The following is a 25,067-nucleotide window of genomic DNA, read 5'->3' as shown; positions in this document are numbered from 1 at the left end:
AAAGATTGGGATGCTGACATCAGGCTCTTACTCTAACATTATAAAGTAGATATATGTTGTAGTTGAGACAGTCACAATACAAAGCAACATTCCATTTTCAGAAGACTTCAAACTCTTTATTAATGCATGCTTTTTATACATTGTTACAAAACTCAGAAGTTTACACTTTACTCATTGGTCACCAGAGACAAACCAAGTGCTCATTGGAACAGGCAGTTCAGGTTTCTCTTATTTACCCTTCTTTCTTTCTTGGTTTCTGTGTCAATGACCTTGGTAGAAAATTCTTTCAGGGGTGAACATGGATCCTCTGATCTGACTTCTCTCTGGCTCACAGGAGTCGCTGTAAAACCTCTTGCACAGATACATATTTTGAAGTCATAATGTGTTATGCAGATTGGAATTATGGGATGGTTTGAGTTGGGCCTCAAATCCCACCCAGTGTCACCCCTGCCATGGCAGGGACACCTCCCACTGTGCCAGGCTGCTCCAGCCCCAGTGTCCAACCTGGCCTGGGACACTGCCAGGGATCCAGGGGCAGCCCCAGCTGCTCTGGCAATTCCATCCCAGCCCCTGCCCACCCTGCCAGGGAACAATTCCCAATTCCCAATCTCCCATCCAGCCCTGCCCTCTGATAGTTTCCTGTTCAAGTTAGGTCTTATGAGCTCTCAGAGAACCTATCACACCTGAGATAGCTCAGCTAGCTCAAATAGCATAAAATTAACAGAATAGCTTCTGAGGTTGTGGCCAGCAGCAGGAATTTCCCCACTTCCCCCAGGGGCTGCCCAGGGAGCTTTGCAGTGCCCATCCCTGCAGGTGTCCCCTGGAGGTGGCACTCAGAGCTCTGGGCTGGGGACAAGGTGGGCATGGGGCACAGCTGGCACTGCATGGGCTGGGAGGGCTTTTCCAGCCCCAGGAATTCTGGCATTCCCTGAGCTTTGTTCCTGTCCCTTTCACCCCCATCCTCTCTCAGGAGCTGTCACAGCCTGGCTGTTTTTCTGTGGGTGCTTCCATTCCCCATCCCTGCATGTTTGGGCTGCTCAGGGTTGTTCTCCCTGTGGCCCTGTCACCATTTCAGCAGACCTGGGTTCAATTCCTGTGACATGTGGTCCCTGCTGAGTCCCCAGACGTGGCACTCGGAGGGAGCCCTGTGCCAGCCCCAGCACTGGTGCCCCCAGGCCTGGGGATGTGCAGGGCTCCAGCTGTGCTCGCTGGCAGAGCACGCAGGACACGCTCCAGGAATGCAGGAATGCCACTGGGAGCGTGTGCCCCGTTCCCTGCACCTCTCCCTCTGCTCAGTCTCACTTATAAATAACTTTACAGCTGCTCCCTCCTCATAAAACAGCGAGATCTCCCTGCAGAAGGTGCCCCCTCACTCAAGAAATAATGATCCAAAGCCCCTTTTTCCTTCAGGAGTGATGTGTTTGAACATGTCCCTTCTTTCTAACTTGAATTATTTCATCTTGCAGCTCCACAGATCTGTTAATTACTGTCTAGATGGGTTTTTTTCCCCTTTGAGCTATTAATTCAAATAAATAACCTTGAAAAGGTCAGATTGGAGCTGATTTTTCCTGGTTGCAGTGGTAAGAATCTCTCATGCTTCCTTTATTTCATTGTTACCCAGTGCTTGGGAGAAACCTCTTTTTGTCCTGGGGGGCTGCAGGAGCATTTTTAACAAATCACTTCCTTCAATTCTGCTGTAAATAGTTTTTCTCCAGTATGAAAAATGCCCTATTAACCCATTTTGTTTTCAAAGTCCTTGTCCTTTTTTAGTTCCTGACAGATAGAGGTGATCTTTGGAGAATTTCCACCTCTTCCCCCATTTTTAACCTCCCCTCTGAGGGAAGGATTTATATAGACAGCTATATTTAGAGAAGCCTTCAGCAAGCTGGAGAGGAGTTGTTTGAGGATTTCCTGCCCTTCCCTTTCCAGAGTTAGCTTTTCCTGGGGTGGCCTGTGCACGGGTTCCATGGTGAGCTGGACGCTGGGCTCTTGTCCCTGTCACCTTCTTTCCTCCTTTCTGCCAGAAATAGAAATAAAAATCAACACTGCAACTGCAGCTGGCCATGGGAATGCTCTTGATTACTTCTGTCGTGGTTTCTTGTCATTTTGGCTTTTTCTTTTGTCTTTGGCTGTTTATTTTCTCTCACCCCAACATAACAGGGATTAATTATATTATTGCTGGACAGTTCTCCTCAGGAATTTTCATAGACTTTTAAAAAGCATCTTCTTGAAGGCTGTTTTGATGATCTGGACCCAAATTCTCTCTCTGTGGTGAAGGAAATGTTTCTTGGATTGACTTTGCAAGAACTTTCTCCTTCCCTTTTCTAATCTCCCAACCCAATTACTGCAAAAGGTGTTTCATAATGTGCTTTTTCTACTATAAATACATTGCCTGTAGATAATTTTGGAATGAGAGTAAAGCAGTTAATGAGTTTAAACAGAAATAAAGACAGTAGAAATAGGCAGAGGTTTTTTTACAAACTCATTGGCATTTATCCCTCTGTAACTTCAGGTGTAGAAAAGTGTCTGAGTCTTGAGTTTGTATTTGAGTCTTGTTGTCTTAAGGTGCAGAATCCTCACAACTTTTCCACTGGCTTTCCTATGGGCTTGCCTGACATCTCAGAAAATGGGCTTTGTGTTTGGAACAGGAGGAGATTCTCCTGGAATAGGTGGAAGTCTAAAACAGAGGTGACACTGCACCCCAGACATGAGGTTTTCAGTTTTTATTGTCAGCTGAGTTTATCCTTTGTTCTCTGTTACCATACAGAGCATGCCAGTGCTAATTGTGCTGAATTAATGCTCTGATAGACATTTCTAGCGCTCTTTCTTTCTGAAAAGATCTCAGAATTGCTCAGTGCTGGAGTTTAGAGCCATGGACTCCTCCTTTGAGAGGAGCACTCAGCATAATTGGGTGGAGCCCAGCCAGGTTGTGGGGAACACAGTAAAGGTAAGAAGACTTTTCAGGAAGCTGTGAAAGCAACACAGAAACAGAAAGAGCAGAAAACTTAGAGCTAGCTGCAAAGCTGAAAGTCTGAAAGTAGAAAAGTTACAATAGTGCAGCAAGCAAGGACATGAAACAATAGCTTGAGTTTTAGGCTTGGCTAAGATAGACCTTAAGACTGCAGAAAAATATGCTTAGCAAGAGAGTAGAAGGTTTTAAATTAATAATGGAGTATTGTGTGTTGTTAATGAAGTCAAGCCAGCATTGTGTGCAGCAGGTGTAGGTGTGCTTTTAGTGACTGGTTAGAAGAACTGTCTGTGAGCTTTGGCAATGTGCTACTGGCTGGAAAGTTTTTAAAATGCTCTGAAACAGAAATCTTTGGCTGCTGCTGGGTGTGCGTGAGCTTTGCCATCTTCCAGTTGTCTCAGCCATGTCATGGGGCTGATGCTGCAGTAAAGCTCAAGGGATGTACCCCAGCAGTCCCTGCCTTTGTGCCCCATTCCATGGAATCAGATCCTAAAAGTTGCTCAAACCTGCCCAAACGTTGGGCTCTGTCTGCCTGGGCATTCAGGGGGTGAAATACTGCAGGGCTGTGCAGCACTGAGCCCTTGTGTTTGCTGGGGCACACGTGGGGACAGGAGCTGCTGCTGCTGCCCCTTTTCCATGGAGTGTGGCATTCCTTGGCTCCATCCAGGGCATGGTGTCATGTGGAAAACCACTCTGTGGGCTTGTGTTGCTGTGCTCTGATTTCTTTACTGTAAATAAGTCTGCACATGCTCCTTGTGCAGTTCATTCTGTGACCCCACAGACTTCTGTGCTCGTTAACAAATTGGTTTGTGCAGATCATTTCCCTGCTGGAGGATTGGATTTATTTCACTTACATCTTCTTGAGGAATGCAGAGAATATAACATAGAATAGGTAACTTTAAAACACAGCTTTTTATAACCACAAAGCAGAAGTTGTCACAGAATTACAGAATGGTTTAAGTTGGAAGGGACCTTAAAGGTGATTTAGTTTCACCCTCCTGCCATGGCAGGGACAGCTCCCACTGTGCCAGGCTGCTCCAGCCCCAGTGTCCAGCTTGGCCTTGGGCACTGCCAGGGATCCAGGGGCAGCCACAGCTGCTCTGGGAAAGGTGTCTGAAAGGAAACCTGGGCATGATTTCCTTCTGCAAGTCTGACAGGATTTCTGATGAAGGAAAACAGACCAATCCTGCTTTGGAACACCTTTCTCCCCAGATTCCTCCAGCAGCCTGGGCACTGGGAGCCTGGCACCGGCCATGCCTGGCATGGCACCACACCCCCTCATGCCTCCGACTTTGCCCTATAAATTTTTCCAGTGCCAAGCACACCCAGGTCACAAACACAGGGAGGAGAAGGGAGGCAGAATTACCACCCAGTATTAATGTTAAAGAAATTTTAGGAAGAAATTCTTTACTCAGAGAGCAGTGAGGCCCTGGCACAGGGTGCCCAGAGCAGCTGGGGCTGCCCCTGGATCCCTGGCAGTGCCCAAGGCCAGGTTGGACACTGGGGCTGGAGCAGCCTGGCACAGTGGGAGGTGTCCCTGCCATGGCAGGGCTGGCACTGGGTGGGCTTTGAGCTCTCTCCCAACCCAAACCAGTCTGGGAATTGATGATTTTTGTTTTGGGGGATTTTTCTTTGTGGGGAGCAAGGGAGTGGTTGGGAATGTGGAGTCATTTTTGGCCAGTAAAATGAGAGCAAGGCTGTGCCAGGAAAATGAAACCAGTGTGATTTTCATTGTAGATAACTTCAAGGTGTTTATCCCTGTCCTGAGGAAGGGCTGAGGCAGGATAATTAACATGGAGACAGGAATAGAAGCTGTGTGTTGATAGGAAAAGAGCAGCAGGTCTGGAGTGGGAGTGCAGGGATTACACAAAGAGCACCTCCAAGGGCAGCTGTAAAACCTGCCAGGGAGGAGAATGGACTGGATTGTTCTGGTTTATGGCTCTTGGGGGGTAATTTTATCAACTTAGAGAATTCCCAACATATTTAACTTCACATTCATTTCCCTTCTCTGGTTGTTCACTTTGCTGTTGTAGTTATTGGCACTTTTGGTGACTTGCCTGATTTCTGCTTCTGCGACCTCACTTCCTTCTCTTCTGTGCCTTGCCTATTCCACTGCATGTGGAGATGAAATTGTGGGGCTAATGATGGCATTCAATCATTCTGTGTTCCCACTATTTAATATATTTATTGGACTCTGTAATTGCCCTGCCAGCCCCCCAAAATGTTCCAAAAAAGGTCTCTGTCACATTTCTGTCCTTGGGCAGTGCTGGAGGATCTCTCAAGTGCTTTTGGTGTTTGGGAGCACTTTAGATTTTGATTGAGCACCTTGTCTGCAATTTTAGATCTCAATTTCCAGAATGTGAGCCCTGGAATGTGCAGCTTCCAAGGGAAAGGTGAGAGCTGAGGAAGTGGAGCTGACCCTGCTCTCCTGTCCTGCTGCTCTGAGCCCTTTGCTTTCATTCCCAAAGTGCAGCTGCACCAGGGAACCCTGGAATGGTTTGGATGGGAAGGGACCTCAGAGCCCACCCAGTGCCAGCCCTGCCATGGCAGGGACAGCTCCCACTGTGCCAGGCTGCTCCAGCCCCAGTGTCCAACCTGGCCTTGGGCACTGCCAGGGATCCAGGGGCAGCCCCAGCTGCTCTGGCAATTCCATCCCAGCCCCTGCCCACCCTCACAGGGAACAATTCCCAATTCTCAAAATCCAGCCCTGCCCTCTGGCACTGGGAGCCATTCCCTGGCTCCTGTCCCTGCATCCCCTGGAAATTGTCTCTCTCCAGCTTTCCTGGGGCTCCTCCAGGCCCTGCAAGGCCACCCTGAGCTCAGCCCAAAGCTTCTCCTGTGCAGGTGAACAATGCCAGCTGTGCCAGCCTTTCCTCCCAGCAGAGCTGCTCCAGCCCTCTGCTCATCCTGGAGCCTCCTCTGGGCTCTCTGCAGCAGCTCCATGTCCCTCCTCTGCAGGTGATTTTGCCCTTGTTCTGTCTGCAGCTCACGAGGATGTCTCAAAGAGAGGACAGGAAGCAGCAAACTCTCCAAAGGGAGATAAGGGAGCAGGAAAGCTGCCCTCTGATAATATCAGAACATCAAATCCAGGACTCCTGAGGTGTTGCAATGTTCCTGTCCCAGCCATGGTTGTTTGCACGTGGGTACCAAATCTTCCAGGAGGGAACATTGCAACACTCGGGGTTCGGCAGTGGGGCTTTTGTAACTTTGCCTCGTGGTTTCCACATCATCTCAGGGCTCTCCACACAAAGCCCTGCCTTAAGCAGCTCTTCATTACCTGCTCCAGGGGCACTGGGAACTGGGGCTTTTTCTTTTGACAGAGTGCTCGAGTTTGGTGTTAATAACTCAAAGTGGTTTATTTAATACACTGAGAGACCCGGCCTGAGCTGGAGGAGGGCAGGGCTAGATGGGATTTTGGGAATTGGGATTTGTTCCCTGGCAGGGTGGGCAGGGGCTGGGATGGAATTGCCAGAGCAGCTGTGGCTGCCCCTGGATCCCTGGCAGTGCCCAAGGCCAGGTTGGACACTGGGGCTGGAGCAGCCTGGCACAGTGGGAGGTGTCCCTGCCATGGCAGGGCTGGCACTGCAGGGGCTCTGAGGTCCCTTCCAGCCCAAACCCTTTTGTGATTCCATGATTTGGTACAGAACCATGTTAAAGAATCATGATGATAGTGACAAAGTGGAACATACTATGAGTGATTTCTTTGGGGTTTTAAAAAGCCAAGTTAAAAACATTGTGTGTATCAATAGGACTTAAATGTTTCTTTTAAATCTGTAGAACACTGTGAAAAAATTCTTTTGTGAGGTGTTGAATTTCTCAGACCCACTTGGTTTGTTCCTAGCCAGGCTCTAGTCCTGGATTAGATGACAAAGTTCTGTTTGAGGGGTGGCTTCTGAAGTCCTTTTCCCTGGCTCTCAGTAATGTGCAGGTGGCCTTGAGGATGGCAGTCAGAGAGATTTTTTCTCTTTTACTCCTCATGAGCTCCAGGGACAGAAATGTCCCCGGGAGGTGCTGCAGTGACTCGAGACTGGGCCAGCTTAGAGCAGGAGCCTGCTCTGCTCTCTTACCTGGAGCTGCAGTTCCCTTTGCCTTTGTGCTCAGGTGAGTCATGGCCATTCTTTCCAGGTGAGCATCCCGACCTCTGCTCTATGGAGTCACACCTGCTCCTTCCACATCCGGAGGTGTGAGGGTACCTGACAGAAATTCCAGGTCAGGGCCAGGATTTAGGATGTGCTCGCTGTGCTTTCTGCCCTCAGGGCTGCCTGTGAATCCTGAATTTCTGTGTGTGCCCAGTGCAGACCTCTCATCCCATCCTCACTGAAGGAATTCATCCCATTCTTCCCAGAAAAGGTGCTCAGGCCTTGGAAGGGGCTCCCCAGGGGGGTTTGGGGTCCCCATCCCTGCAGGTGTCCAAGGAATGTCTGGATGTGGCACTCAGGGTTGGGGACAAGGTGGGTGATGATTCAGTCACAGGTGGGACTCTTGAAGTGCTTTTCCAGCTTCAGTGATCCTGGGATTTTTAAGTGAGGACTTAAAAAAGGTTCTAAGAAATTGTATTAAGTATTCTTTTCATGCTGTGTTAACTTTTACACTGAGGTAACCTGAGAACAGCAGAGAGTTTGACTTTAAATGGGGATTTAGGAAGTAGACCCCCTAAAAATGGAGACTAGTCTTCATGTGGAAAGTTTTGTGTAGTTAAATATTGATGAAATCAGGTTTTAAACTTAGCACTGTGCACTGTTTGCAGGTATTCCCTAAAACTTGCTGCTTCTGTCATAGCCATGTGTTAAAACAGAATTAACTAAAGGCACTTAAGATTTTGACTGTGTTATAATTTTGGAGCTGCGTGTGCGTGGGAGAGAGTTCCAAATAGCTTGTGAAAGCTTCAGTTTAAACTTCATTAATTACTAGAAATGGTGATGAGCTTTTTTTAGTGGTTCTTGTTTAAAGAAAAAAAAAAACAACAAACACACTAAGCAAAAAAAACTCAAAAAAAAAAAAAATCCACAAGAGAAGACCACAAAAACCTGTGTTCTGTGCTGCTTTTTGGGAAATGCTTTGGGATCCAGGTGTCCCAGAAAATGTCAGGAATTCAGGCTGCACAGCTGCTCCGTGCTGCTGTGTCTCAGGTTCTGGTAGAACCCTGCCAGCAGATTGCTGAGCAGCTCCTGCTAGGAAAAAGAAGCACAAACCAGCCCCTGACAAAACCCTCGCTGCTCCATGAGGCTGGGAAAGTTTTTAATGAGGCGAGAACCGTAATTAACCCACAGAGCTGCTTTGAAGAAGCTTCCAAACGACTCCTCCTTGTGATGGCAGGAAAATCATTTCCCCAATTCAATCTCTAAATTTCAACCTGCGGCTGTTTAGTGGAACGAGAACCGAGCTGAGGGATTTGTTTTCCATCCCCAGAGCATCAGGAATTCAGGAATTAGGCATTTTCCCTGCTGCCTTCGCTGCAGCCCATTCCCGGAGCGTTCTGCCGAGGCAGGAACATTTTCCATCCGCGGCACTCGGAGTGGGAGCTGCATGGAATTACTGCCAGTGGAAACTATGCTGCAAGAGGCTGGGCAGCAGCTGCCCCGCTCAGCTCAGCTGGATTTTCCATGCTCCCGGTAATTAGCAGAGGGAAGCTGACTAATTACTGACGTCACCTCTTTCCAGTCCCGCTTACATTTTGTTCCCGACTCCCTCCAAGCACGCGGGACTCTGCTCAGGAATTCGCTGTCACCCACAGGATGCTCGGGGAGCTTTTTTTCACCAGGGGCTGGGCTGGCTGTGCCTTATAAACGCTGTGAGCAGCGGCCAGGGCTGCCCAAAGCGCCGGGATTTTCTGCGGGCAGCGCCGGGGCTCGGCCCCGAAATGCATTTCCGAAATTTCCATTACACCTTCGGCTCGCTCATCGCCTGCCTGCCAGATGGGGAGGTCTTCACGCAGCCAGAAACAAGGGTAGGTTGTTTTGGGGTTATTTCTGGGAGCTGCACTCCGGAGGTGATGCTCCCAACAGGCTTTGGACCTGGAAGGGAATTCCAGTTTGCCATAAAAGTCTTGGAGCTTGGGAGTCTGCAGCAGCCTGCTCTGGTGGGAATGATTCCAACCCTGGGAATTATTCAGTTTTACCTCTGTGTGGCTGGGAAAATCATCTCAAGTTTTCCCTCCAGGCTATCTTCGACTGTGTGGTGTATTCTGAATTATCAGCAAATATTTCATTCGGATTTTGGTAGCAAGATGCACAAATTTGTCATTATCAGCAAATATTTCATTCGGATTTTGGTAGCAAGTTGCATAAATTTGTCATGATCAGCAAATATTTCATTCTGATTTTGGTAGCAAGTTGCATAAATTTGTCATGATCAGCAAATATTTCATTCTGATTTTGGTAGCCAGATCCATGAATTTGTAATGATCAGCAAATATTTCATTCTGATTTTGGTAGCAAGATGCACAAATTTTGTAATTATCAGCAAATATTTCATTCTGATTTTGGTAGCCAGATCCATGAATTTGTAATTATCAGCAAATATTTCATTCTAATTTTGGTAGCAAGATCCACAAATTTGTAATCCATTTGATACTTCTGGGAGTTTGTTTTTTTTTGGTTTTTTTTGTTTTGGTTTGGTTTTTTTGGGGTTTTTTTGGGTTTTTTTTGCTGGTAAAAATATAAGAAATCCTCTTGGGTCTGTATTTAGCTGGTTGGCAATATAAAATAAATAATAATGTAAATATAAAAGAATATAAAATATTTATCAGTCCTGATACAGTGAGCTGTTACTGCTAAGATACCTGAAGGACAAAAATAACTTTTTTTTTTTTTTAGTGTCATAGTGATAAAGTGACATTTCTGATCTCTATAATCACATATTTAAATAAATAAATATTTTTTAAAAACCAACCCAGATGTCTCTGTCTTTAAATACAGTATGGGCACTCTGAAGTGCAATTTTTTGGTGTATTTTCCACGGTTCCACCTCAGCTTTGAGATACACCAGAGGTATCCCAAATTTTGAGGTATTTTGAGGTATCCCAAATACCAGCTCTGTGTGGGGAGGGTCCTGCTCCTGTTTCAGAGCTCATTCTGAAGAAGTTGCAGCAGCAGAACAGCTCTGATTTGAAAATCTCTTTGAAATAAAATTATTTTATACCCAGCTGTGGCGAGTGTGTGAAGTGCAGCTTCTCAGGGAGGAAAATGAAATTGTGAATTAATTTCTGCCTTCTTACGTAATTTCCCTGCTTTTTTCCCCCCTACTAATTCAAAATATTGTAGTAAAAAAGCCTTCAGTGGAGTAATGTTTATTGTGGCTTTATCCTGAGTTTCTAGGAAGCTTTTAGGGAGAGAAAATATCTGGAAATTCCTCCAGTTTGAATCCTGAACTCGTTGGAATAAATCACTTGGGAAGGGCCTGGCAGCTCCAGAGCCTCCTCTTGTGTCTCTCCTTGGCCTGGGATCCTGCAGGGAGAGTGGAAGCACTTTCCATAAATGAAATTAAAAATAGCAGCAAAGCAGGAGATGCTCAGGGACTTCATTCTTTGTGCTGAGCCACTGAAGAAAATCACATTTAGCTTGAAAATCAGGATTTTTTTCATTTTTCTCTATTGAAACTTGTGTTGGTTCCATTGAAATGTGCACATTTGGGCAAAAGGCTTGGCAGACTTTTTTCTCAAGGTTTTTGGGTATTAATTTTCTAAGAACCATTTCAATATCTTCTGTAGCTAAATTAGAATGTCTTGTATCACTTAATAATAATAATTATTATTTTAATGATGCAGAGAAATAAGAGACAAGGTAGAAAACTTCATTCTAGAAAGAAAAAGGAAAATAAACGAAGCTGTTACAATAATCAATATTCAGGAGTGGTAGTTTGCCCTTATTAGTAACTTCTCATTTTTAATTAATTCCTTTATTAGTGTTTAATGCTGATTTTCTCCTCTGCTCCTTTCTCTCCAGGCCAAATTTGAATCCCTGTTCCGACCCTACGACAGGGACCTCACCTTTCAGTATTTCAAGAGCTTCAAAAGAGTGAGAATAAACTTCAGCAACCCTTTGTCTGCAGCAGATGCCAGGATCCAGCTGGACAAGACAGAATTCCTTGGGAAAGAACTCAAACTCTATTTTGCTCAGGTAAAAAAAAAAACTTATTGGGATTATCCTAGGGGGGATTAAAGCTTTCCTTGTTCTGACTCCCAAAAATCCTCCAGCTGATGGCTGTTTGGAAAACCTTGGGGTAACAGGGTTGGAAAGATGATGGGAATTTTGGGAATTTTTTTCTTAACACTGGGTTTTGTGCATGTTTCTTCTTGGTCTTCTCAAGTAATTTGCTTTCTTTTCTAGAGTTTCTCCCGAGTTTCTGGAAAGCTGGGAATTGTTTCAAGTGTTTATTATCTCAGCATCCCAGAATTCCTTCATGGTCATTTTTTGTCAGATTACGTAGAGAATCCAAGGTTGTTCCAGAGCTCCATGGGTTTGGAGGCTGTTGGTGTTTCCCATTTTTTGGATAACCTTGGATGGGAATGAGCACATTCCAAGAATTTAAAGGGCTGGGGGAGGCTGGGGGGCTCTGACAGCACCCAGGGGGTCCCTGGGGGATCCAAAGTGTGGAGCTGCATATTCCAGGCTGGAGCTGCACGTTCCAGGCTGGAGCTGCACATTCCAGTCTTGGAGCTGCGCATTCCAGTCTTGGAGCTGCACGTTCCAGGCTGGAGCTGCACATTCCAGGCTCTGGAGCTGCACATTCCAGGCTCAGAGCTGCACATTCCAGGCTCTGCAGCTGCACATTCCAGGCTGGAGCTGCACATCCCAGTCTTGGAGCTGCGCATTCCAGTCTTGGAGCTGCACGTTCCAGGCTGGAGCTGCACATTCCAGGCTGGAGCTGCACATTCCAGGCTCTGGAGCTGCACATTCCCAGGCTGGAGCTGCACATTCCAGGCTCAGAGCTGCACATTCCAGGCTCTGCAGCTGCACATTCCAGGCTGGAGCTGCACATTCCAGTCTTGGAGCTGCGCATTCCAGTCTTGGAGCTGCACGTTCCAGGCTGGAGCTGCACATTCCAGGCTGGAGCTGCACATTCCAGGCTGGAGTTGCACATTCCAGTCTTGGAGCTGCGCATTCCAGTCTTGGAGCTGCACGTTCCAGGCTGGAGCTGCACATTCCAGGCTGGAGCTGCACATTCCAGGCTCAGAGCTGCACATTCCAGGCTCTGCAGCTGCACATTCCAGGCTGGAGCTGCACATTCCAGTCTTGGAGCTGCACATTCCAGGCTGGAGCTGCACATTCCAGGCTGGAGCTGCACATTCCAGGCTCAGAGCTGCACATTCCAGGCTCTGCAGCTGCACATTCCAGGCTCAGAGCTGCACATTCCAGGCTGGAGCTGCACATTCCAGGCTCTCCCTGCCCATCCCAGTGTTGGGGATCTCCCCCAGAGCAGCTCTGGAGCTCCCTGCTCTCTGCTCCTGCCCAAACTCGGGCTCTTGCACTCAGGCTGCTTTTCCAGGTGCTTTTCCCTCTGAAAATGGAGTGGGAAAACAAATCCCGAAGTGTTGGAAACCCCCATGATCCAGGTTATTTTTATCCCTGCTGGAATTCCCTGCACTCTCACTTTTGGGGATGACTCCCAGCACCATTTGTCATGAGGCCTTAGAGGCCCTGTCCTGCTGCTGGAGGTCTGGAAGGGCAGATGTTTGATTTTTTAGGGAAGAACATCCCGTTGGAATTTCCCTTGGAGCTGGATCCTGGCTGGTGCTGCCACCCTGAGTGCAGGGCAGGGCACGACATCCCCGGGATGCAGGAATTGAGGGATGCAGGAATTGAGGGATGCAGGGATTTTGGGGGGCAGGGATTCAGGCATTGAGGGATGCACGGATTTAGGGATGCAGGGATTCAGGCACTGAGGGATGTGGGGATGCAGGCATACAGGGATGCAGGCATTTAGGGATGCAAGGATGCAGGAATTCAGGAATGCCGGGACTCAGGGATGCAGGAATGCAGGCATCCAGAGATGCAGGCATTCAGGGATACAGAGATGCAGGCATGCAGGGATTCAGGGTTGCAGGAATTCAGGGATGCAGGAATGCATGCATCCAGAGATGCAGGCATTCAGGAATGCAGGCATTAAGGGATTCAGGGTTGCAGGCATGCAGGGACACAGGGATGCAGAAATTGAGGGATGCAGGCATTCAGGGATGCAGAAATACAGAGATGCAGGAATGCAGGGACTCAGGGATGCAGGAATGCAGACATGCAGGGATTCAGGGATGCAGGCATTCAGGCATGCAGGGATGCAGGGACACAGGGATGCAGGAATTGAGGGATGCAGGGATTCAGGGATGCAGGCATCCACAGATGTAGGCATGCAGGAATGCAGGTATTAAGGGATACAGGGATGCAGGGTCACAGGGATGCAGGGTCACAGGGACACAGGCATGCAGGGACACAGGGATGCAGGGACATAGGGACACAGGGACATAGGGACACAGGGATGCAGGGACACAGGGATGCAGGGACACAGGGACACAGGAATGCAGGGACACAGGGATGCAGGGACACAGGGATGCAGGCATGAAGGGATGCAGGGACACAGGGATGCAGGGACACAGGCATGCAGGGACACAGGGATGCAGGGTCACAGGGATGCAGGGACATAGGGACACAAGGACATAGGGACACAGGGATACAGGGTCACAGGGATGCAGGGACACAGGGATTCAAGCATGCAGGGCTGCAGGCATGCAGGGACACTTTGGGATTCCCTGCTCTCTCCTGCAGACGTTGCACATCGGGAGCTCCCACCTGGCCCCCCCAAATCCAGACAAGCAGTTCCTGATCTCCCCTCCTGCCTCCCCTCCCGTGGACTGGAAACAAGTGGAGGATGCCACTCCAGTCATCAACTACGACCTTCTGTACGCAATTTCCAAGCTAGGACCAGGTAAGAAGGGGGAAAAGCAGAGTTTGGGTTGAGGAAAACACCTCTGAACTTCCTGGATTTCTAAAACTTTTCCAGGAAATTTTTATTTCTGTTTATTTTTATTTATATTTTTTAATTTCTATTTTCTGTTTATTTTTATTTCTATTTCTATTTTGCTTTTATTTTTATTTCTATTTATTTTTATTTATATTTTCTTTCTGTTTATTTTTCTTTATATTTTAATTCTGTTTATATTTTCTATTTATATTTTGGTTTTATTTTTTATTACTATTTATTTTTATTTCAATTTTCTTTCTGTTTATTTTTCTTTCTATTTATATTTTAGTTCTATTTATTTTTATTTCCATTTATATTTTATCTATTTATTTTTATTCCTATTTATTTTTATTTCTATTTATATTTCCTTTCTATATTTATTTTCTGTCTATATCTATTTATTAATTTCTAATTCTATTTTTCTATTTCTATTTATTTTTATTTCTATTTATATTTTCTACTTATTTTTATTTCTATTAATTTTTTTCCTATATATTTTTATTTCTGTTTGCCTCAGAGGAGGAAACTGCACTGAGTGTAGGAGGAACAATCAGTATGAACCTAAAATTGCTTGGAATTTTAGAGGGATAAATTCCTGCCACTCCTTTTTCCAGAGATTAATGATCACATCCCTCAAGTTCCATTTTTCCCATATTTTATACAACTTTCCCATGAAAATTGGTGCAAATTAATCTTTCCTTAAATCCAGCTCGGATTTAACCTGTTTGGGGCCGTATTGTTAATTTTAAGGGAGAGAAAAATAACATTAAAGAGAATTAAATTGTCCTTATTATATAAGAATAATTACTCTCATTAATAAGATCAAAGAGAATAAAAACTGTGTCAGATTCATTTTACAGGAGGATTTAAAAAATTCCCATTCACCTCCAAAATTCAGGAATTGTAAAGGATGGAGAAAAGGGCAGGGCACAGCTTGGAGCACGTTGGGATTTACAACTTCCCATCAAGAATCCTCCTAATTAAATAGGAGGATTCTTATTAATATTAATATTAATATTAATATTAATAATATTATAGTGTCATATATATTATATATTATATAATATTAATATTATTATTAATATTAATATTAATAATTAGTCAGGAAGTACTTTAATATATTTTTATATTTTATATATATATTATAATAATCTAATTAAATGAGTATATTTATATAAATGAGTGAGTAAAAAATGACAGAGCAGCCTCAGCCTGTGTGGGAGTTCAGAGCTGCTTTCCTTTACTCCAAGATTTCCTCCCAAATTTTAGGAAAACCAAAAAAGAGCCTTTAAAAGAAATATTTGAGGCCTTTCCAAGCATTACAAATTGGTCATTTCCTCTGTTACTGAGCTCCAAAATTCAGGAATGGAGAAAAGGCCAGGGCACAACTTGGAGCAAGAACTTCCCATCAAGAATCCTCCTAATTAAATAGTCTTAATAATTAGTCAGGAAGGATTTTAATATATTTTTATATTTTATATATATATATATATATATATATATATATATATATATATATATATATATAAAATATAAAATATATATTATATTTTTTATATATTATATTTTATATTTTATATATTATATATTATATATTTATATTTATATTATATATTTATATTATAATATAATATAAGATAATATAATTAAATGTGTATATTTGTATGAATGAATGAGGAAATAAATAAATGACACAGCAGCCTCAGCCTGTGTGGGAGTTCAGAGCTGCTTTCCTTTACTCCAAGATTTCCTCCCAAATTTTAGGAAAACCAAAAAAGAGCCTTTAAAAGAAATATTTGAGGCCTTTCCAAGCATTACAAATTGGTCATTTCCTCTGTTACTGAGGAACAGTACTAATTAGGAATCCTCCTAATTAAATATTCTTAATAATTAGTCAGGATATATTATATAATATATATCATATATATTAAAAATATATATAATATAATATATAATACTATATTATATAATATATTATATAATAATATAATAATATATAATATAATATATAATATATATAAAATTATATATATATATATATATATATATATATATATATATATATATATATATATATAAAAATGAGTATATTTATATAAATGAGTGAGTAAATAAATAAATGACACAGCAGCCTCAGCCTGCTGCTCCTTTACTCCAAATTTTCCTCCCAAATTTTAGGAAAACCAAAAAAAGAAACTTTAAAATAAATATGAAGGGAAGACGGGCAGGGAAAAGATGGAAAGGAACAATTTGTTCTTTCCTTGCTGTCATTTAAAATTATTATTTAATGTCTAGTCTTATTATTTTATTTTTATTTTTATATGATTTATTTTCTGTTTTATATGATTTGGTTTTATTTAGTTTATTAATTGTGTTATTATTTAGTTAGTAATAATAATTATTCAATAGATACATGATATATGTTGTATATTTATATACATTTTTATATAAATTTTCTAGATTATAATTTATATCTACATTTTTATATATATATTCTCTATATTATAATTTATATCTACATTTTCTATCTTACAATTTTTATACATACATTTTCTAGTTATAATTTTTACTTAAAAATTTTTCTATTATAATTTTCTATATTTAAATATAACATAAAAATGTATATGTAAAAACTATAACAAATTTTTTTACATATTTTAATATAATTTATAATATTAATTATAAGGGCATATAGAAATATAATACAAATTATATACAAATGTAATACAATTAATATATACAAATATCTTAATAAACACAAAATTATATAATAAATATTTAATTATATATATATTAAAGTATACACATTTTATATATTATAATTTGTCTATATGTTCTATATTATATTTTAAATATAAATAGAAGAAATTATAAAACACAAACCCTAAATTTTATGTTATAATTTTTAAACATAATTTTATATACAATTCCATAAATAACTTTATATATTATAATTTTAAATAAAATGTTATATATTATAGATTTTATATATACATTTGGTTATGATTTTAATATAAATAGAAGAAATTATAACCTATAAGGCATAATTTATTTATTTTATAATTTTAAAATTAATTTTAAATATAATATAATATAATATAATATAATATAATATAATATAATATAATATAATATAATATAATATAATATAATATAATATAATATAATATAATATAATATAATATAATATAATATAATATAATATAATATAATATAATATAATATAAATTATATCATATAATAGATATATATTATATATCTTATATAATATAGATATATGTTATATATCTTATATAATATAGATATATGTTATATATTTATAGATATTACATTATAGATTTTATATATAATTTTATCTATAATTTTATATTCATTATAATTTTTATATATTATAGTTTTTATAAATTATAAATTTTCTGTACATTATATTTTTAAATTCTGGACAGTCCAGCTCTCAGGCCAGTGCTCCACCAGGATTCACCTTGGCACTCCCCATTTCCCACCTGAAAACCCCATTAAAAATTAACCATGGTGCATTTCCTAAAAACCCCACTGAAAAGTTACCATATCACATTCCCTAAGGAATTTCCCACCTAAAAACCCCATTAAAAATTCACTGTATCACATTTCCTAAAAGGCCTATTAACAATTCACTATGTCCCATTTCCTAAAAATCCCATTAAAAACTCCCCATGTCCCATTTCCTAAGGAACCCCCCACCCAAAAACCCCATGGAAAAGCCATCCCATGACATTTCCTAAGGAATTCCCCACCTAAAAACCCCATTACAAATTCACCATATCACATTTCCTAAAAAAACCCATGGAAAAGCCGTCCCATGACATTTCCTAAGGAATCCCCCACTCAAAAACCCCATGGAAAAGCTGCCCCGTGACAACTCCTGAGGAATTCCCCACCAAAAACCCCATGGAAAAGCTGCCCCGTGATAACTCCTGAAGAACTCCCCACCCAAAAACCCCATGGAAAAGCCGTCCCATGACATTTCCTAAGGAACTCTTCACCCAAAAACCCCATGGAAAAGCCACCCCATGACATTTCCTGAGGAACTCCCCACCCAAAAACCCCATGGAAAAGCTGTCCCATGACATTTCCTAAGGAATCCCCCACCAAAAACCCCATGGAAAAGCCACCCCATGACATTCCTAAGGAATCCCCACCCAAAAAACCCATGGAAAAGCTGCCCCATGACAACTCCTGAGGAATCCCCCACCCAAAACCCCATGGAAAAGCCACCCTGTGACATTTCCTAAGGAATCCCCCGCCAAAAACCCCATGGAAAAGCCACCCCATGACATTTCCTAAGGAATCCCCCTCCCAAAAACCCCATGGAAAAGCCACCCCATGGCATCTCCTGAGGAACTCCCCACTCAAAAACCCCATGGAAAAGCCACCCCATGACATTTCCTAAGGAATCCCCTACCAAAAACCCCATGGAAAAGCCTCCCCGTGACATCTCCTGAGGAATCCCCCACCCAAAACCCCATGGAAAAGCTGCCCCATGACATTCCTAAGGAATCCCCCACCCAAAAACCCCATGGAAAAGCCTCCCCGTGACATCTCCTGAGGAATTCCCCCTTTTTCCCTGCCAGGGGACAAGTACGAGCTGCACGCGGCCACGGCCACCACTCCCAGCGTGGTCGTCCACGTGTGCGAGAGCGACCGGGAGAGCGACGCCGAGGAGGAGCCCAAAAAACCCAAACCCAAAATCATCCAGACCCGCCGGCCCGATTACACCCCAGCCCACCTCAGCTGAGCCGAGCTTTTCCCAAAAGGAAATCCAAAATTCCAAGGGTTTGCAGTGCAAAACTGCCCGGGAACAGCAGCTCCCAGCAGCTGCAGGAGGAGAATTCCAAGTTTGCTCCAGAGGAGGGAATTCCGCGCTCGGTTTGGAGTTGATGCCATGTGCCGCGTGAATTCCTGGATCCTGGGAACAAAGGATGGGACAAGGGGACATCCTGGGACATGACTGGGCTTATTCTGGCGGAAAACTCCTCGTGACACCCGTGATGGCTGTTTGGAAAACCTTGGGATAACAGGGTTGGAAAGATGATGGGAATTTTGGGAACTTAACCCTTTTTCTTACACTAGGTTTTGTGCATGTTTCTTCTTGGTCTTCACAAGTAATTTGCTTTCTTTTCTAGAGTTTCTCCCAAGTTTCTGGAAAGCTGGGAATTGTTTCAAAGTATTTATTATCTCAGCATCCCAGAATTCCTCCTGGATGTGTACATACATGATATATTTATATTTGGTTTTATTGGCACTCGTTTTCCAGCAGGATCCAATTCCTCCAGCACCTGCTTTGGGTGCTCTGGAAGTTGTGCTTTTTAAAATTTTAACTTTTGTGGAATTCCTGCAGAGGGTTTTTACCTGGCAAAGCAGTGGAAAAACGTGCAATAGGAGAGTTGTTGGAATACGTGGATTTTAAATTATTTAAGTTCAGGTAATTTATATCTTCAGTAGGATTTGTTTGGGAGCTTTGACTCGAGGGGGGAAAAACAGACTCACATAATGCTGATGGTGCATATTCAGAGCAGGGGGATTTTTCCAGTGGAGAAAAAAAAAAAAAAAAAAAAAAAAACTATGGAGAAACTTGAATCTGCATTTTTGGTGAGTAAAGATTTGATTGGGATTGGAAAATTCCACCCAGGAAGCAGTGAGGAGAGCTGGAGTGCCTTTTCCTTGTCCATTCCTACTCCAAGCTGCACACTTGGATCTTTTTCTACTGGCTTTGGATATCCAAAAATCCAAACTTTCTGAGCTTTGCTTCCAAACTCAGCTGGGATGAAATGCTTAATGCCAAGGAATGCTGATTTAAGCAGTGGGGATATGTGGGAGAAGCTTTAGGGCTTTTTTTTTTTTTATGGCAGTGTTTAAAGGCTCCTAAATGCAAATTTCAAAGAAGAAAAGATGGCAGAAATATTTTAATAGTGTTTTTTAAACTGGAGATCCTCGCCTTGAAAGGATCAGGATTTTTTTTGGGAAGAGACAGGAATTGCTATCCACAGAAAATACCACTTGGGGTCTTGGAAAAGGGATGTTGGAGCCTCTCATTGTGTTTTTAGGAATCAAACTGTGGCTCTCTCTTGGTTTGCTCTTGCCACAGTTGGCCTGAGAAGAGATTGAAGCAAATGTTGACTGAAATTCCTGGCTGACACCTTGGTTTTTTAAATAATATTTGCTTTAAAAAGAGTGGAGCCATTCCAGGCCATGGTGCAGGGAAGCAGCTTGTTCTGGAAGGCCTGGAATTCCTGACTGGAACAGAAATCTGGGCCTAGAGACCAGGAATATACGGAATTTCCTGCTCTAGCTTGGATTGTTATTCCCTGGAAACCGGAACAAAGCCTGGTTCCGGTGTCTGAGTGGCCGTGGCTCCATGGGAGCTGTTGAGAAGAGCTGATTCCGTGGATGGCTGGAGCTGGACACAGGAAAATCAGATGATTTATTTTGGGGTACCCACGTGCTGCACTCAACGCCCAAAATAAAGGAATTAAGTGGAGGAAAACTTCGTAGTTTTGCCACAACTGCCTTGAAGCCTTTCCAAGACCTTTCCATGTTTCTCAAAGGACTGCTGGACTTTGTGTCTCACCACATTCAGTTCCAGACACTGGGAATAATTCCTGTCCTCTCCTTTTTCCATGAAAAATCAAAGCATGAGTTTGGCAGTAGAAACCTGCTGCTGTGTTCCCTACAGCTGCTTTTCAATTCAAACCATCGATAAATCTGATTTTTGTCATTTTAATGCCTGACCCCTGCCTGAGGTGGGAGCCATGGAAATCTTGGAACGCTCTCGGTGTGTTCCTGGTTGGATCTGCCACCTCCTGTCCTCATGACTCCAGTGTGCTGCTTGCTTTTTCTGCTTATTTTTGTAATGTTCCAATGGATGCTTAGTTGGTATTTTATATACTTGTATAGCACGGGGCAGATTGGAATTAAAATATTTTGTTGTCTTCTTGTAAACGTCCTGGTGTTTTCTGCACAGAACCACTCAAAGTTCAGCACCAAAATGGGAATTTTCAGCTTCCAGAGGGGCAGAATGTTGTGCCAGGCCCTCATAAATGGATGCCTTGAAAAGGTTTCCAACCTTCAGAGAATTGCATGACCTCCACATTTACTGCTCATGAGTAAAACCCAGTGGGGGATGTTCCAGTGAAAACCTGATTCTTCTGAGCCTCGAGTTCCTAATAAAGGTGTCAGCATCTTCCTGCTCCAGAATAATCCCTGAGCTTTCATAATACATGAAATATTTCTGTTTAAAAATGAATAATTCGGGGGTTTTTCCAGAGAGGTTCTGGATTCCCCATCCCTGGAAGTGTCCGGGGTCAGGTTGGATGGGGCTTGGAGCAACCTGGGATAGTGGAAAGTGGAGTGAGATGAGCTTTAAGGTCCCTTCATGCCAAACCATTCCACGATCCCATGATGTTTGAAGCTCCTGGAATACGAAAATACATCATTTAAATGATGTATTTAAATGATTTTACCTGATAAATGTAAGTATTTAAATGGCTTTACCTGATAACTTTAAGTATTAAAGCATTTAATGCTTTATTTAAATGTATTTAAATGGCTTTACCTGATAATTTTAAGTATTAAAGCATTTAATGCTTTATTTAAATGGCTTTACCGTAAGTATTAAAGCATTTAATGCTTTATTTAAATGTATTTAAATGGCTTTACCTGATAACTTTAAGTCCTTTTGTTGCAGAAGAAATGAAGAAAAACCACGAAGGTTTTGCCGTGGGTAGGGATGGAAGTCCTGTGATGGCAAAAAGGAATTTCTGGTACCCAATTAAAGCCTCTCCTCGTTATCAAGGTGAAGGCAACGCCCTCGAAAGGCCCAAAGTTGGTTTTTAATCAGTTTTGTTTTCCAGAGCAGCAGCAATTTGAACCATTTTGGAACCGTCTTTGAACAATTCCAGCAGGGATTTTGCCCGTGGCATCATCACCTGCCTGCTCAACTTCTGCTTCTGGCTTGTCTTGGGGAACACAAGTTTTTCATTTTTGCTTTTATCCTGCCTTGCCCAACACACTTCAGAAGCTTCTTCCAGAGAATTATTCCTTGCTGATGCTTTGAATAATTCATAATTGGATCTGGAAAGACAAAACCATGATGCAGACATTCCCCAAGACACTGGTGAAGAACATTTTGACACTAAGCTTGCAAATAATGCCAGATTTTCAGGGCTACAGGGAGTGAGGCAGGAGCACAGAGGTGACTCCAGTGACAGTGGGCAGGATGGAGCTGGCAGGGCTGGGCTTATCTTCCCTGGTAAAATTTCCATTGATAACGGGGGACTGTCACATTCCAGACTTTGTCCTGCTGAGCGTTGTGTGTGTTTTCCTGCCAGGAATTCCTTTGGTTTGGAGTTCTTTGGAGCATGGCTGGAAAACACAGGGAGGAGCAGCTGGAGGGGTTTGGAATGGACAAGAGGAGGCTCGGGGGGGACCTCACTGCCCCCCAAAACTCCCTGACAGGAGGGGCAGGCAAAGGAGGAGAGGAAATGGGCTGGAATTGCACCAGGAGCTCAGGTTGGAGATGGGAAACAAAAATTCCCTTCACTGGAATGAGCTCAGAGCACGGGGTTGGTTCCAGGTGGCTCTGGAATATCTCTGGAGGAGAGCCCAGAGCCTCTCTGGTCCCTGCTCAGGGCTGGGCACTGCCCAGGGCAGAAGTTGTGCCTCCTGTGCAGGGGAATTCCTGGACAATTCCACAATTCCCATGGCTCTTGTCCCATTGCTTGGCACCACTAAGAAGAGCCTGGTGCCTCCTCTTGGCACGCTGTTGGATGCCCGGTGCTAGAGATCAAAGCTTCCCAACACCACTTAAGGTAAATCAAGTGAATCATTTTTCTTTTGTGAGAGTTTCTGAAAGGAATTCCCTTTTTTTCATGCCCCTCTGAAAATCTGTGGGATGTTTGGCTCAGAGCTGCCCAGGGAGGGTTGGAGTCACCGGAATGTCCAGGGAGAGTCTGGATGTGGCCCTTGGGGTGGGACTGGATGCTCCTGAAGGCTCTTCCCACCTTGAACACTCTGGGATTGGAGCCTTAAATCGGGACTAAATCGCTGAATCTGAAGGATTTCCAGAGGCACCAGGAGGTGCCCGTAGGTGGAGCTACATATCCAACAATGGCTTTATCCTGAATAAAACCAGCTCCACGCTCAGCCTCCAGCTCTGGCTCCCATCCCCACAGCAGATGCTGGAAAAGATCTTTGACATCCCTGCCAGCCCTCAGCGTTCCATGACTTTAGGATCCCACCTTTACAAACTGCTGCTCTGCGTTTCTCGTTGTAAATCTCCTCGCTTTGAAAGGAGCACGTGGGGCCACCCACAGAGAAAAGTGCCTGGTTCCAGATGGAAAAGGTAAATTTCGGGTGCCACTTGTGGCTCTGTAGAAGTGATCCTGATCCCCAGGGTGTGGGGGATTTACAGAGCAGTTCACCCAAACGATTCCCTGGTGGGAGTCACGGTCAGGCTGATGGGAAGAGCTCCTGGAGAACTCAGAGCCCATTCCAGAGCCTGAAGGGGGCTCTGAAAAGGAGGGAGAGGGTTTTTTTACATGGGCAGAGAGTGCCAGGGCACAGGGAATGGTTTTAAATTGAAGGAGGGCAGGACTAGATGGGATTTGGGGCAGGAATTGTTCCCTGGGAGGGTGGGCAGGCCCTGGATCCCTGGCAGTGCCCAAGGCCAGGTTGGGCACTGGGGCTTGGAGCAGCCTGGGACAGTGGGAATTGTCCCTGCCTGTGGCACATGACCCTGAAAATCCCTTCCAGCCCAATTCTGGGATTCTCTTAATCCCTTCTTTAACAGCAGCATGGATTTTTTTGACCTTTTCTAGGAGCTGAACTGTGCTGAGCCTTTGTGAGTAAAGTAATGATCCATTTATTGATGTTTTTCGAGTGGGAAAATGCAGGACTTGCCATAAAAAGCAGCATTTCCTTCTCAGTAGCACAAAACCCTGCCAGTGCCTTCCCTGGAAGGCTGTGGGAGCCTGGATGGCTCCACGTGCTGCCAAGGCATGGAAAGTTCTTGCTGAATGCCTCTCCCACACAGCCCAATTTGGCAGAAGGGATTACCACGTGCTGCACCTGCTTTTTAATCTGCTGGACAAATTCGGGCTGCTGAAGCTCTCTCCTGAATCAGCAGGAGCTGTTGGGGCTGGGACGTGCAGGAATGCTGGGCTGGGAGCTGCCACGGCAGCGCTGCCCTGTCATTAAAGCCGTGTCAGAGCTTCCATCCTGCTGCCCTGCCAGGAGAGAGCTCCCAGGGCTGAGCTCCTGCAGAAGGGAGGGTTACCCAGCAAACTGCCCGGGGCTTTTCTTGGGTGCATTTTAATTAGGATTTTAATATAATGTGGATTTTTTTTTTTTTTTTTTTTTTTTTTTTTTTAGTGTTGTCTGAGACTTCAGAGTGAAGAGCTGGGGCTCATCCAAAAGGATTCCAGACTTTCCTGGTGGGTATGGCAGCCCTGTGTTCCTTCTGGAAGATTCCCCGAGGGAACGGCCTCAGGCTGGGCCAGGGCAGGCTCAGCTTGGCCAGCAGCAGGAATTTCCCCATGGAAAGGCTGCTCAGGCCTTGACAGGGGCTGCCCAGGGAGCTTTGCAGTGCCCATCCCTGCAGGTGTCCCCTGGAGGTGGCACTCAGAGCTCTGGGCTGGGGACAAGGTGGGCACGGGGCACAGCTGGCACTCCATGACCTTGGAAATCTTTTCCAGCCCCAGGGATTTGGGGATTCTGTGATCCAAGAAACACAGGATGGGACACCTTGGGCAGTGCTTTGTTCAGCCAGAGCTGCTTTACACAGACTGGAAATGCAATCCAGAAAATCTGGATCTGGAAATCCAGATTTTTCCCTGTGGCTTTTTTCCTCTCTAACAAGAAGTAAAACTCCTTCCAAGTGTCCTTCACCACAACTGCCCCGTTTGCCTCCCTGTCCTGCTCTGACCTTCAGTGTGAGGACAGGAGGATCCTGCCATTCCCTCCCCCGGGAATTCTGTTCCCTGTGCGTGCTCCTCGCATCCCCCACCTGCTCTCAAGGCACAGGGTTCACACACAGCCTCTCAAATTTTAGGAAAACCAAAAAAAAAGAGCCTTTAAAATAAATATTTTAGGCCTTTCCAAGCATTACAAA

The 25,067-nt window shown here is 43.8% G+C and overlaps 1 protein-coding gene across 3 annotated transcripts in view; it reads left to right on the top strand.

Moving 5' to 3' along the window:
• The window catches only part of RCAN1 (regulator of calcineurin 1), a 38,784-nt gene extending 17,885 nt beyond the window's left edge, over positions 1-20,899 (top strand). Inside the window, exons 1-4 of one of the 3 annotated variants that reach the window (XM_053970455.1) lie at positions 8,014-8,915; positions 10,912-11,085; positions 13,726-13,885; positions 18,532-20,899. In XM_053970455.1, coding sequence (XP_053826430.1) covers positions 8,829-8,915; positions 10,912-11,085; positions 13,726-13,885; positions 18,532-18,695 — 585 coding nt within the window. In that variant the 5' untranslated portion in view covers positions 8,014-8,828 and the 3' untranslated portion in view covers positions 18,696-20,899. Of the gene's footprint in view, positions 1-8,013; positions 8,916-10,911; positions 11,086-13,725; positions 13,886-17,367; positions 17,575-18,531 lie in introns of those variants that run through there. The other 2 variants (XM_053970453.1, XM_053970454.1) reach the window with 2 other exon arrangements.
• The last annotated feature ends 4,168 nt before the right edge of the window (positions 20,900-25,067 follow it).

Source organism: Vidua macroura, chromosome 2 (assembly GCF_024509145.1).
Source record: "Vidua macroura isolate BioBank_ID:100142 chromosome 2, ASM2450914v1, whole genome shotgun sequence".
Classification (NCBI taxonomy): Eukaryota; Metazoa; Chordata; class Aves; order Passeriformes; family Viduidae; genus Vidua; species Vidua macroura.
The sequence above is the reverse complement of the archived record's forward strand: the minus strand, read 5'-3'. Positions and strand labels throughout refer to the sequence as shown.